This window comes from Bicyclus anynana, chromosome 1, assembly GCF_947172395.1.
Source record: "Bicyclus anynana chromosome 1, ilBicAnyn1.1, whole genome shotgun sequence".
NCBI classification, from domain to species: domain Eukaryota; kingdom Metazoa; phylum Arthropoda; class Insecta; order Lepidoptera; family Nymphalidae; genus Bicyclus; species Bicyclus anynana.
Genome location: NC_069083.1, coordinates 14,505,786 through 14,518,018, shown reverse-complemented (window position 1 = coordinate 14,518,018; position 12,233 = coordinate 14,505,786). Strand labels below are relative to the sequence as shown.

The 12,233-nt window shown below is 37.5% G+C and overlaps 2 protein-coding genes across 5 annotated transcripts in view; one reads left to right on the top strand and one right to left on the bottom strand.

Moving 5' to 3' along the window:
* Positions 1-422: 422 nt before the first annotated feature.
* LOC112052165 (uncharacterized) lies at positions 423-3,964 on the bottom strand. Of its 2 annotated transcripts, XM_024091135.2 has the most exons (6): positions 3,805-3,963; positions 2,784-2,969; positions 2,584-2,698; positions 2,162-2,301; positions 1,400-1,504; positions 423-674 (listed from the first exon to the last, which is right to left on the bottom strand). In XM_024091135.2, the coding sequence occupies exons 1-6, from the start codon at positions 3,835-3,837 to the stop codon at positions 522-524; spliced, it is 732 nt and encodes a 243-aa protein (XP_023946903.1). In that variant the 5' UTR covers positions 3,838-3,963; the 3' UTR covers positions 423-521. The 2 variants fall into 2 exon arrangements, with proteins under 2 accessions (XP_023946903.1, XP_052739819.1); XM_052883859.1 differs by lacking the exon at positions 1,400-1,504 and having other exon boundaries at positions 3,805-3,964.
* A 150-nt stretch (positions 3,965-4,114) lies between these two features.
* Positions 4,115-12,233, top strand: part of LOC112052164 (exosome RNA helicase MTR4) — a 42,721-nt gene continuing 34,602 nt past the window's right edge. For all 3 annotated transcript variants that reach the window (XM_052883835.1, XM_052883842.1, XM_052883837.1), the window contains exons 1-11: positions 4,115-4,296; positions 4,925-5,047; positions 5,793-6,035; positions 6,357-6,531; positions 6,857-6,968; positions 7,491-7,693; positions 8,953-9,193; positions 10,273-10,463; positions 10,629-10,730; positions 11,348-11,521; positions 11,974-12,076. In XM_052883835.1, the coding sequence (XP_052739795.1) occupies positions 4,208-4,296; positions 4,925-5,047; positions 5,793-6,035; positions 6,357-6,531; positions 6,857-6,968; positions 7,491-7,693; positions 8,953-9,193; positions 10,273-10,463; positions 10,629-10,730; positions 11,348-11,521; positions 11,974-12,076 (1,756 nt within the window). In that variant the 5' untranslated portion in view covers positions 4,115-4,207. The remainder of the gene's footprint in view (positions 4,297-4,924; positions 5,048-5,792; positions 6,036-6,356; positions 6,532-6,856; positions 6,969-7,490; positions 7,694-8,952; positions 9,194-10,272; positions 10,464-10,628; positions 10,731-11,347; positions 11,522-11,973; positions 12,077-12,233) is intronic.

Here is a 12,233-nt window from a genome sequence, read left to right as displayed (position 1 = left end):
TCTATTTAAAGCGGCGCCCCTTTTATCTATCTGGCGCCCCTGGTACCTGGCGCCCAATTTTCATAATTGGCTACTTTAGGTACCTATGATAACACCATCGGCTGATATACTTTCAGCCTATAAAGAATGAGATATGTGTGACTCTCGCAGTCTCGTACTCCAAAAGTTACAACCTATATTCGGCTCCATGTAGAGGACGAGTCTCCTCTCAGAATGAGAGGGGTTAGGCTAATAGTCCACCACGCAGGCCCAATGCGGATTAGTAGACTTCACACTCGAAATCGAAGGCAGAGGTCATATGATCATATCCATTGGGCTATCACAGCTCATACCCAAACACACATACTGTATGACATGGTGACGTGTGTGTGGACACGTCAAAGATTTATAACATACGATTAATGTTATTAAATACGACTAAATAATATTTTGTGCTAAAATGTATGAATAGTCCTTTATTAACATAAAAATATACATTAAATGAATTATTTATACATAATGGAATAAAGAGTGTAATACAATTAACTAAACAGATTGTTCTGCCTGTGCTGCGTAGAGCTGGTAGCGAAACACTTCTTGATGCTGTAGTCAATGCTTATGACAGCGTTTCTTACGTCAAACGCTGAGGTATCTATCGTCTCAAACGTACCGGCCAATCGGTCTACTGCCAGAGCCTAAAACAACAGTTTCTTTATTTACAGGTACCGAACATATGAACTTCCAAATCCCTGTAGCTCCGAAAGTATATATAATATCACTATCATAAATATTTTAAAGGAGCAGTTTTGTTTCTTTTTGAAAATTCTTTACCCTGGGGCCCCTGCAAGGCACGCTACGCCACTGTATATTTATAACTTTTTTTCATTCTTTTTACCCCTTGGCTACAATCTCACGTGATGGTAAGTTATGATGCAATCTAAGATGGAAGGGGGCTTTTTAAGAGTCGGATGAAAATCCACACCCCTTTCAGTTTCTACACGACATCGTGTCGGAACGTTAAATCGCTTGGTGGTACGTCTTTGCCAGTAGCGTAGTAAGTAGCCAGACCTGGACCAATTAAGAAAACCCAATCGGCCCAGTCGGGGATCGAACCCAGGACCTCCGTCTTGTAAATTCACCGCGCATATCACTGCGCCACAGAGGTGGAGACACTCACAAACAACGTGGCTTTCTTTTGATCAGTATGTATTTAGATACAGTATAACTCTTCGTGTACTATTTTTTACCGACTTCTAAAAAGGTGGTTCTGCATTACATCCGCGATATTTAAAAAAAAAGTTTTATAGTGAGAATGTTGCTAAGCAACCAACTTCAATCATGTGTCAGTGAAAGTAATTTCATTAATTAAACTTAATCGCACTAAAACGTAATCAAAGTAGGTTAAAAAATGAAAACCTACCTGTTTATGAGTAGCCTCAGCTATCCTCTCCATAGCTTTTGATTTTATCAACGTCGCCTGCGCCACCCTAGCCAAGGCGGAAGCTTGCTGATCCATTGCTTCTATCTGAAAACCCAACGCTTATTGTAGATCTAGATGCCCAAAAAACGATCCTGAAAATGACGTAACGAACGACAATGCTTCCCATGCAACACAAACACAAGCTATACAGTCTTCGCCGGCGACAACGGGGATCCATGGGCGTAGCGAGGTACGGTCTGCAGGGCAGCCCCCCCCCCCCTCCCAGCAAAGCGGTCGGTTACTTAAAAACCGAACCTAAGAAAACCGTCCGAATCCGAAACTGAGGCTGAAGCTGAAATTCGGTTTCTGTTTCGGCCGGAAAAACAACTGCCAATCCCCCTAGATACAATCCTGGCTACGCCTATGCGAGGTTGCCGATTTCTGACGTCACCCAGATGTGGGCTTTTTAACTCACGAAAGCAATCTCATCTGATTTTGCTAGGTGACAATGCAGTATAAGATGGAAGTGAGTTAACTTGACAGTTACAACCCATACCACTGTTCCTAAGCGGCATCATCGGCTTTGCCTGTACGGTGGTAACTAGCCGCGGCCACAAGACCAGACCACGGTCAATTTAGAAAATATAAATACCTAAACTGACCAGCTGGGAATTGAACCCAGGCCTTCTCTATTCAGTACAGCACTACCGAGATATTGTCAAAGTAACGTCAAGTACAAATAAGAAATATAATCTTAATTACCATTTGCTCCATCATGTTTAAATGTCGTTCATCGGCTTCCGTTTTGTAAGCGTCTACTTGCAGTTCTGCATCATCTCCTTCCAGTACATCAGAATTATCATCTCCATTGCATAGTTGTGGTGGGACAGATTTCTTTCTCCCTAGAAAATGTGGAAGAATACTTTCTTGTGGAAAAAATCAATGCAGGTAATATGTGAAAGCAATAAACAAATTTTAATTTCATTATATTATTGATTTACATATTTTTAAATTTATCTAAAAAAGTATTACAAATAATATTGAACTTGATAAGCAATAAAATTACATAGAATCCCTACTCAAAAAAAAAAATTAATGGTACAAAGCATCTAGTTTAATCTTGAAGTCGTCTACACGAGAGAGAATATTTCAGATAATTATGTATGTGTATGATAAAAACTCACTTGATTTAGCTATATTCAAAATCTTCTGTTCTAAAGAAGTCAGTTTTGCAACTATTTTACCTGTTCGTATCTGTTTTTCTTTTACTATTGTGTTTCTTCGTTTATCTGACCAGAACTGTAATACAGAGAATTTTTAAAAAAGTATTAATTCTTCTTTTTAAAAAAAAATTCAGTTTTTTCTTTGTTCCTTCACATTATACCTTAATCCATCCTTTAGTTGACTTAACAGCTCCTCTAATGGAATTGACAATATTAGAGAGTTCAACCCATTGCTTATGAACTTTCTCTTGACTAAGACCATGTCTGAGCCCTTTTTGTGCTATACTCGGATGTTTTTGAATAAACTCTACAACAGCCTTTACTTGTGCAAGACTAGGTCTTGATAACTGCAACAATATCAAATCATTATCAGCATAATTATTGACCTAAAACCAAAATTAAGACCTACATACTGAAGTTGTGCTACATAATTATACTGTGCTGGAGATTTAGGTTGTATATCAAAAAATTGAGAGCTGTGATAGCCCTGTGGATATAACCTCTGCCTTTAATTCAGAGGGCGAAGTTTGAATCTGGTATGTGGCATCCACCACCAACTTTTCAGTTATGTGCAATTTAATGAATTACAAATCATGTGTCTTAAATGGTGAAGGAAAAACCTGCATACCAGAGAAACTTAATTATCTACATGTGTGATCTCAGCAAATCTGCATTGGGCCAGTGTGATGTACTATTAGCCTAACCCCTCTCATTCAGAGAGGAGACTCGTGCTCAACAGTGAACTGAATATGTATATGAAAGTTGTTTTGTGGTTGTCCAACATGAATAAATTATTATAAATTTATATTGGTACATAATGGTAAATTAAGGTTTTTGAACCATGATCACAATGGGACAGGCATACTTTTTTAAAGAGAAGGGGGCACACACATTGTGAGATAGTAGGTAACCATCTACTCCAAAATGGATTGGCACAAGATACATCTTACAGGATCTAAAGGGCTATCCGGTTTTTCCTATGTTGCTGCTCACTGCCTATCAGGGTTAACGTAAATTTCTAATGCTGAAATGAAAGAATTTTTCAAGTCGGTCCCGTAGTTTCAGAGCTCAATGCAAACAAACAAACAATCAAATCGTTCCTCTTCTATTAGAAATAAACATTTTAATGAATAAATCATTTAATTATTACATAGAGTACTTGATATGTATGATATACTTTACCCTGGTTGTGTCAGCAATTTCAAAATCAGTCATAGTATTAATATTTAATACACAAAATATTTAAAATAAATCGCTTTAAAAATTTTCATTTTTAACACAAGCCAAAGAGCAAAGACTCAAAGAGTAAAGCCAAAGAGTAAGGCACAAGTGAAGTGAGGGAAGATGTTTTGTTTTCTTATAATTTTTGATATGGTTTTCAACTTTTCATTTCATCTCCTTGGAGTATTTTAGATTCTTTCCTTTGGTTAGAAATAAAACGATTATTTGAGTACCTATCTCCTAATAGTCTTTTGTCTATGATTCTAAACCTAACATTAGTCTGTGTTTCTGTTTGAAACTTTGGTTTTGGTTTGATTTGGAGAGCGATCAACAACATTGTTTAGTTGATTTAAATATTAATAAAATGGGTGATGTGGATAACTTATTTGATTGTTTCGATGATAATGAATCCTCTATTAAGGATCTCAACATTAAGGAAGATGAGGAGTCTTCGTAAGTACCTCCTAACCTATACGGCTCAGTATGGTGCTCAATGCTCATGATTGATTATATTATCAACTTATTTTGTTTACAAGTATAAATTCTAATAATGAGCTGGATCATCATCATCATCATCATTGTCAGCCGATAGACGTCCACTGCTGGACATAGGCCTCTTGCATGGACTTCCAAACAAAACGGTCTCGAGCCGCCAGCATCCAGCGGCTCCCTGCAACCCGCTTGATGTCTTCGGTCCACCTAGTGGGGGGTCGACCAACACTGCGCTTTCCGGTGCGGGGTCGCCATTCCAGCACCTTGGGACCCCAACGTCCATCGGCTCTTCGAACTATGTGGCCTGCCCACTGCCACTTCAGCTTCGCGACTCGCTGAGCTATGTCAGTGACTTTAGTTCGTCTGCGGATCTCCTCATTTCTGATTCGATCACGCAGAGAAACCCCAAGCATAACACGCTCCATCGCCCGCTGAGTGACTTTGAGCCTCTGAGCTAGATAATGTTGGTTAATCTAAATGTTTTATTTATTTTAAATTCATGATACATAATATCGTGAATTTAAAATAAATAAAACAAAGTAATATTTTTTTTATTTCTGTTTTATTCTGGTAATATTAATTTTTATAGAGTACCTGTTAACCAACCCATAGTGAGTACTAAGCGTCCACATGAAGAAGTACAATACGCAGATACCTCAAAAAGAGTGAAACATGAAGACGAAGATGTTGAAGAAATCACTAGTGATATAAAGTTAGTTCTACAATAATAACTAATGGTTAAGTATTGAAAGCATAACAAAGTAACAGAACAAATTGGCATGTTGCAATGTCAGAGCTGATTCGAAGTTTGGTATATACTACATTCTAACAGACACTCTGTGGTTTCGCTCGCCTAGTTCCCATTCCCATAGAATACTGGGATATAACACAGCATATGACACTCAGAAATAACATGTTTTTCTATTGGTTGAAGAATTTTCATATTTGGTTCTGTATATTTATAATGCATGTATCTGCAAATAAATAAATTGATTGATTGATTGATTGATTGATTGTAGATCCAGATATTATTTACCTAATATAACCTCACAAACTTTACCTCCTTATAATACTAGTGTAGACACCATTTCCAATTATTAGCAATGTCTTACTATTTTAAATCTTAAAAACTCCATAAATTGTGATTAAGAAAAAATAAAAAAAAAAATCAAAACTGCATGAATTTAATTTATGCAGTTTTGATTTTTTTTAATAATAAGAGCCTCAATAGCTCAATAGCAGTCGGACTCATCATCTAGGGGTGGTGGTTTTATCCCCGCCGCATTGGTCTATTGTCGTACCCACTCCTAATACAGTCTTTCAGACTAATTGGAGGGGAATGGAAATATTGGTCATATTATATTTTAAAAAGATATGGCAAATATTCTTTAAAAAAAAAATTGTGATTTAAAAAAAATCAAAATTGCATGAATTTAATTGGTTGTTTTGCTTTTTAGTGTAGATCTACTAGCCTCAAGAATAGTTATCCACACATTGGAAACACATGAAGGATGTACTCATGAGGTAGCAGTCCCACCAAACCATGACTATACACCCCTAGTACCAATAACTGGAGAGCCCGCCAAACAGTACAGTTTCATATTGGACCCCTTTCAGAATGAAGCCATATTATGTATCAATAACTTACAATCTGTATTAGTATCTGCACATACTTCTGCTGGGAAAACTGTAGTTGCAGAGTGAGTATAATTAGTTGTACATTATATACATAAATTCTAAAGGTTTTTTTATTATTGGGTTAAATAAATAGTCCTTGCCTAGGACTCTTCATCTGTCTGATTGTGGTAGACATTCAGTGTGGAAATAAAAGCTTAATATTTGAACACAAATTTGATTATTGTACCAATCAGTCTATATTGAATTATAAATTATTGTATGAAATGTCTTGATTATTTTTTTCAGTGACATTTTATTTGCCAGCATTGGTGGGCATAATAAATTAAGAACTAAAATATTATTTCTCAATAAAAAAATTTAAAGTTAGACCTTTTTTTCATTAGATATGCAATAGCACTCTCTTTGAAGAACAATCAGAGGGTGATATACACAACGCCAATCAAAGCACTATCAAATCAGAAATACAGAGAGTTTTCTGAGGAGTTCCATGACGTTGGGCTGATCACTGGTGATGTGACAATCAATCCATCTGCTTCCTGCCTTATTATGACGACAGAAGTAAGACAAATTCATTACAAATTCTTATTTAACTTGCCTTCTTACTATGTGTAAATAAAAATTTGTAAGTAATAGTTAGTAGCACTTCTTGATGTTTGATTTGCTTATGTGTAGGTATTGCGTGTCTATGGTTAATTTGCTATAATATGGTACCATGGAACAGTTCTGATCAGAATTGAAAGGCCTCAGGAACTCTTAAACTAAACTCTGGCTTATTTGTTAAAATTACTTACAAAAATATTAGTTATGAAAGTCATTAAAACAACTTGCACAATTATTTAATAATAATAAAAAAAAATTTCAATTAAATTCACTTGTGTTTTAGATTCTGCGAAATATGTTGTACAGAGGTTCTGAAATAATGAGGGAGGTTGGTTGGGTTGTGTTTGATGAGATCCATTACATGAGGGACAAAGAGAGAGGTGTTGTTTGGGAAGGTAAATAAATATTTATCATTACATAGAAATAAAATTGTGGTAGGTCTAAGGCTTTATTCCTTCTCTTGAAATGAGGGAAGCTTGGCCCTGTAGTGAGTTGTTAAAATAAGTTTACAATAATGATAATTCTTTACATTAAATGCGACATTTTTCAATAAATGAACTATAAACATGAACAATAATAATAGTAATTTTGTTTGACCGCCCATACAAATCTAACGATCATTATGGACCATTACGACGACATTAAATCATACCATTTTGTATGGAGCGTTTTTCAGGGATCCGCGGCAGCGCCGCAAATCTGACCCTTTAAATCCCTGTAGCCCCAAAAGTAATGATATCGCAGATACCCTGTTACTTTTACAAAATTGCTTTACTATTTTACTCCTAATTTATGTACAATTTAAAATACTGCCATCATCCCAAATGAGCTCACAGTCAAAGAATAAAATTAAATAAATTACAATTACTGACTACTTATCATTAGATAACGATTGCTGATGCCGACGATGTTCGCAGAAACCCTGATCCTGCTGCCCGACAACGTGCACTACGTGTTCTTGTCAGCCACTATCCCCAACGCGCGGCAGTTCGCGGAGTGGGTGTGCCGCCTGCACTCGCAGCCGTGCCACGTGGTGTACACGGAGTACCGGCCCACGCCGCTGCAGCATTACATATTCCCTGCGGGCGGGGATGGCATCCATCTTGTTGTGGACGAAAACGTAAGTTTAACATTTTTTTTTTTCTCTCTTTGGATCTGCGATCAGTCGTTAGACTTTAAGCAGGTGAGTTGTGAGATTTTAGGGCGGTTTCTGACAGGAGAGCCATAGCTCTGCCGTCACCTAGTCATCGAGCACGTCAGCTCGCTTCAGGCGTTTGATTCGCGGCGCTACCACCAATGAGCTAGCGAGGCGATTGGGATGTCGCGTTAGCCTTTCTTTATGCTTTTTGCAGTTATTACTGATTTCCTCACAGACAGTTGGCATTTCAAGGTATTCATGGGTTTCATTGTTGCGAGTGAAGCAAGGATCCGTGATAGTCCTAAGTATGTTATTTTGTATCTTTTGGATGCGAATTGCATTTGATTTGGTATGGGGTACATGCAGTAAATCAAATGCAATGCGCAGCCAAAGGATACAAAGTAAGTTTAACATCTATTATTTTTTTATTGTCGTTTAAATGGCGAGCATATCCGTCTTAAGGGCTCATTTACACGAGCGTCACGTTGCTAACGGCAGTGGCAACTGCTGGTAGACTGCAAATAGTTCAAGAGCAAATACAAAATGAGCTCCAGGGACGAAAACCTTATTGATATGTTGCATTTCAAAATAGCTGTAAGCTCTATAAATGGAGTATTGACATTCAAATATAATTAAAAAGATTTTGCTCGCTTTTTCGTTAAAATGGATAGAGTTAATTTTCTATTTTGTTTTATACATGTCAAAAAAGTATGTACTTTCACGTTTTTGTCGAAGTATATGGACTTAAAGCAATAAGAATGTTTCTTTTACGAAATTTATTGTACTACTCGCTCTTGTATAAAGACAGCCGATGGCAGCTACCGTCGATAGGTTGCGACGACAGCAGTTGCCTCTGCTGTTGGCAAAATGCTGCTTGTGTAAATGAGCCCTAAGTGGTAACTGCCCTGTTAATGTGTTGGAATTTTTTTGGGGATTTGTTTATTCGCGTCTAGAATAATCGAAATATATTTTTCAATTGTTTTAGTGTTGTAGGAAAATTTGGCTGAATTTTCCAAAATAACAAATCACAAATATATGTTATTTCATCCTTATCAGCCGATAGTGGTCCACAGTGGACATTGGCCTCTTGCATGGACCTTCAAGCACAATGGTCTCGAGCCGCCAGTATCCAGTGGGTCCCTGCAACCTGCTTGATATCCTCGGTCCACCTAGTGGGGGGTCGACCAACATTGCGCTTTCCCGTGCGGGGTCGCTATTATATTATTAGATGTTATTTATAGGGTCAATTCAAAGAAGACAACTTCAACACTGCGATGGCGGTGCTAAGTAACGCAGGGGAGGCGAGCAAGGGCGACCAGCGCGGCCGCAAGGGCGGCATGCGCGGCAACACCAACGCCAACATATTCAACATCGTCAAGATGATCATGGAGCGCAACTTCGCGCCCGTCATCATATTCAGCTTCAGCAAGAAGGACTGCGAGCTGTACGCCATGCAAATGGCCAAATTGGATTTCAATACAAGTAAGAATTAAATCACATCATATCACACTTTTTGTACCACTTTTGTACTATTTTAATACTTATTATATTTGGGTTTGAGTAAGGTATGTCGTGTCCCGGGTAGCGGTTATGGGTGATAAATAATAAGTATTCTCCACTGATAAAACACTTATATTGACTATCAGTTAAAAAACCGCCCGTATAGACTTCATCATAATTACGAAAATGCTTAAGTAGCAATTTCATTTACAATCTATGTGTGTGTGACCACCACACACTAATATTATAAAGTATGTTTGTTTCTCTTTTACGCTGCAGCTACTAAAGCGATTTGGCGGAAATTTGGAATAGAAATGGATTTTATTCTGGATTAACACAGGCTACTTTTCGACGACGAAAAAATCCATGGTTCCGGCGGGATTTGTGAAAAACAGAATTCCACGCGGACGAAGTCGCGGGCGTCCGCTAGTTTTTAATAAAAATTAGAGGAAAAATTTTATTGTTTGTTTGCTTTTTAAACTACTGGATAAATTTGAAAATTCATTCGCCATTAGAATCCTACTTTAACCCTGATGAACATCCATACTTAATATTAAAAATGTAAAACTGTTTGTTTGTCCGTCTTTCGAGGCAAAACGAAGCGACGAATTGACATGATTTTTTTAGTGGAGATAGTTGAAAGGTTGGAGGATGACATGGGCTACTTTTAGTCTCTTTCTACTACTACTAATTCCCTAAAATAGGGGTGGAAGTTTGTAGCATTTGTAGGGTAGGGGTAGAGTAAGTAGGGAAGAAGCGCACATAAGTCAAAGCGAAGCTTGACCGGGTCCGCTAGTAGACTATATTTTATTCCAACGGGAACTACGCCGTGTGCCGTGTCGTACGCTAGTGTCTCATAAAAGACACTATCTAATATATCACCATTATCTAATAATATTATAACCTGACGTTTTGAAAGTGCTTGTAAATGAAATAAATGAACATTGACTTTAAAATCCTATACCCACCAAACCGAAAGCTTTGAAGATCTAACCTCCGAATTTTCCTAAAAGGTCTGGCTGTTAATAAAATACACTGATGTTAATTTTTTGTTTGAACAGTTGAGGAAAAGAAGTTAGTAGACGAAGTATTCAATAACGCAATGGACGTGCTGTCGGAGGAAGACCGCAAGCTGCCGCAGGTAGAAAACGTAATACCTTTGCTCAGACGCGGTATTGGTATACATCATGGCGGCTTGCTGCCCATATTGAAGGAGACTATTGAGATATTGTTCGGCTTAGGACTTATCAAGGTAACCTATTATCACTATTTTCGTATTTTGTACTTGCTAACCCAATGAATGTTATAGCCCACCAACTCCCGCATATCCTTGTCTGGTTGGACTTAAAATCTTTTATGATATTCCATTGTTTTTTTTTCTTTTTGTCATTGTGTGATATGAATACTTTGTTTTCAGGCGCTTTTCGCTACTGAAACGTTTGCCATGGGCCTCAACATGCCCGCCAGGACTGTGGTCTTCACTAACTGTCAGAAATTCGATGGAAAGGATTTCCGCTTTGTAAGTTACCTCAATTGTTACAAAAGAAATAATGGAAGTCCCCTTTTCCTCCATTAGTTCACGACCGAAAGCGGATAATATTTTGTAAATGTCACTTTCTTTGGTAAATGTCACTCTATAGTGTAGACAGAGAAAGAAATAGATAACAGATTAGCTGAAGATAAAGTCTAAATGTATACATCTGTAAGTCAATAGGTATACAAGTATGATGAGGCTGTAATTTCCAAACGAATCGCCATATTGCGTTTCTTTAGAGTCCACGCATGAGCTTTTATAAGGACATTCGACATTCGACTATTTACTTCTTTATCTACGCTTTATAGCTTTAACCGTTTGACGTATTTCAACTTATAACGATGTGTCAGTAGATTCTTCTCGGTTGTGTATTGCGGACTACTCATGAGCTTTTATGAGGAAATTTGACAGAAATGTCTATTTACTTCTTTATCTACGCTATAAAGCTTAAACCATGTGACGTATTTAAACTTGTAAGCATCTGTTACAGTTTTTACTGCAAATTTTTACTGTACAACTTTATCGAACTAGTGGACGCCAGCGACTTCGTTCGACCTTAGACCTCCTTAATATGTAATGTTATCTATGTCCTATGTTTGTAGATAACGTCAGGGGAGTACATCCAGATGTCCGGGCGCGCGGGTCGGCGAGGACTGGACGACAAGGGCATTGTCATACTGATGATCGACCAGAAGGTGACCCCCGCCGTAGTGAAGGACATGGTGCAGGGCAAGGCGGACCCCATCAACTCTGCCTTCCATCTTACATACAACATGGTTAGTTTAGAAGATATTAAGTCTTGCAGCCAACCAGTCAAATTAGCTAGCTAAGTGGATGCCTACAATGTTGGACATATGCATAAGTGTGAAGGTTAGGCGATGATTAAACAATAAGATGTTACGTAAATGGTGGTAGAGAGTTTATATTCTTTGGCTAAGTGCTTTCTCTCTAGTAGTAGAAATATTGTCTCTGTGTAGTTTTTTCTTTCGTTTCTCGACACAATTATCTCTTCTGCCATCCCTTGATATGTCTCGATTCATTCCATTGCAACGAAAGGGAAAGCAATATTTAACTAATCTCTTTCGTTATTTCCTGGTAAGATGAGTATTTTAGGTCTTCAAGGGAAGTTCGCTCTCCTCTCCTTGTTCGATTTATCGCTACGTTACGGTGTTCTTTTGTGTCAGCTTCACAATGTGTAGTTGTTTGAATTTATTTGTTTTATTACCAGGTCCTGAATTTATTGAGAGTTGAAGAAATCAATCCGGAATACATGTTGGAGAGAAGTTTTTTCCAATTCCAAAATCAGGCGGCCATACCAGATTTGATTGACAGTAAGAATTTATTTTTCTTTCTATGAAATCCTCTAATCTATTTTAGAATTTTTAAATTAGATCCTTTAATGTCTTCCATAAGGTATAAATTTTATTACCGTTTTATAAATAAATTGGGAGTTAGTGTTTCTTGTTTTTGTGCACTTTGCACTTACTT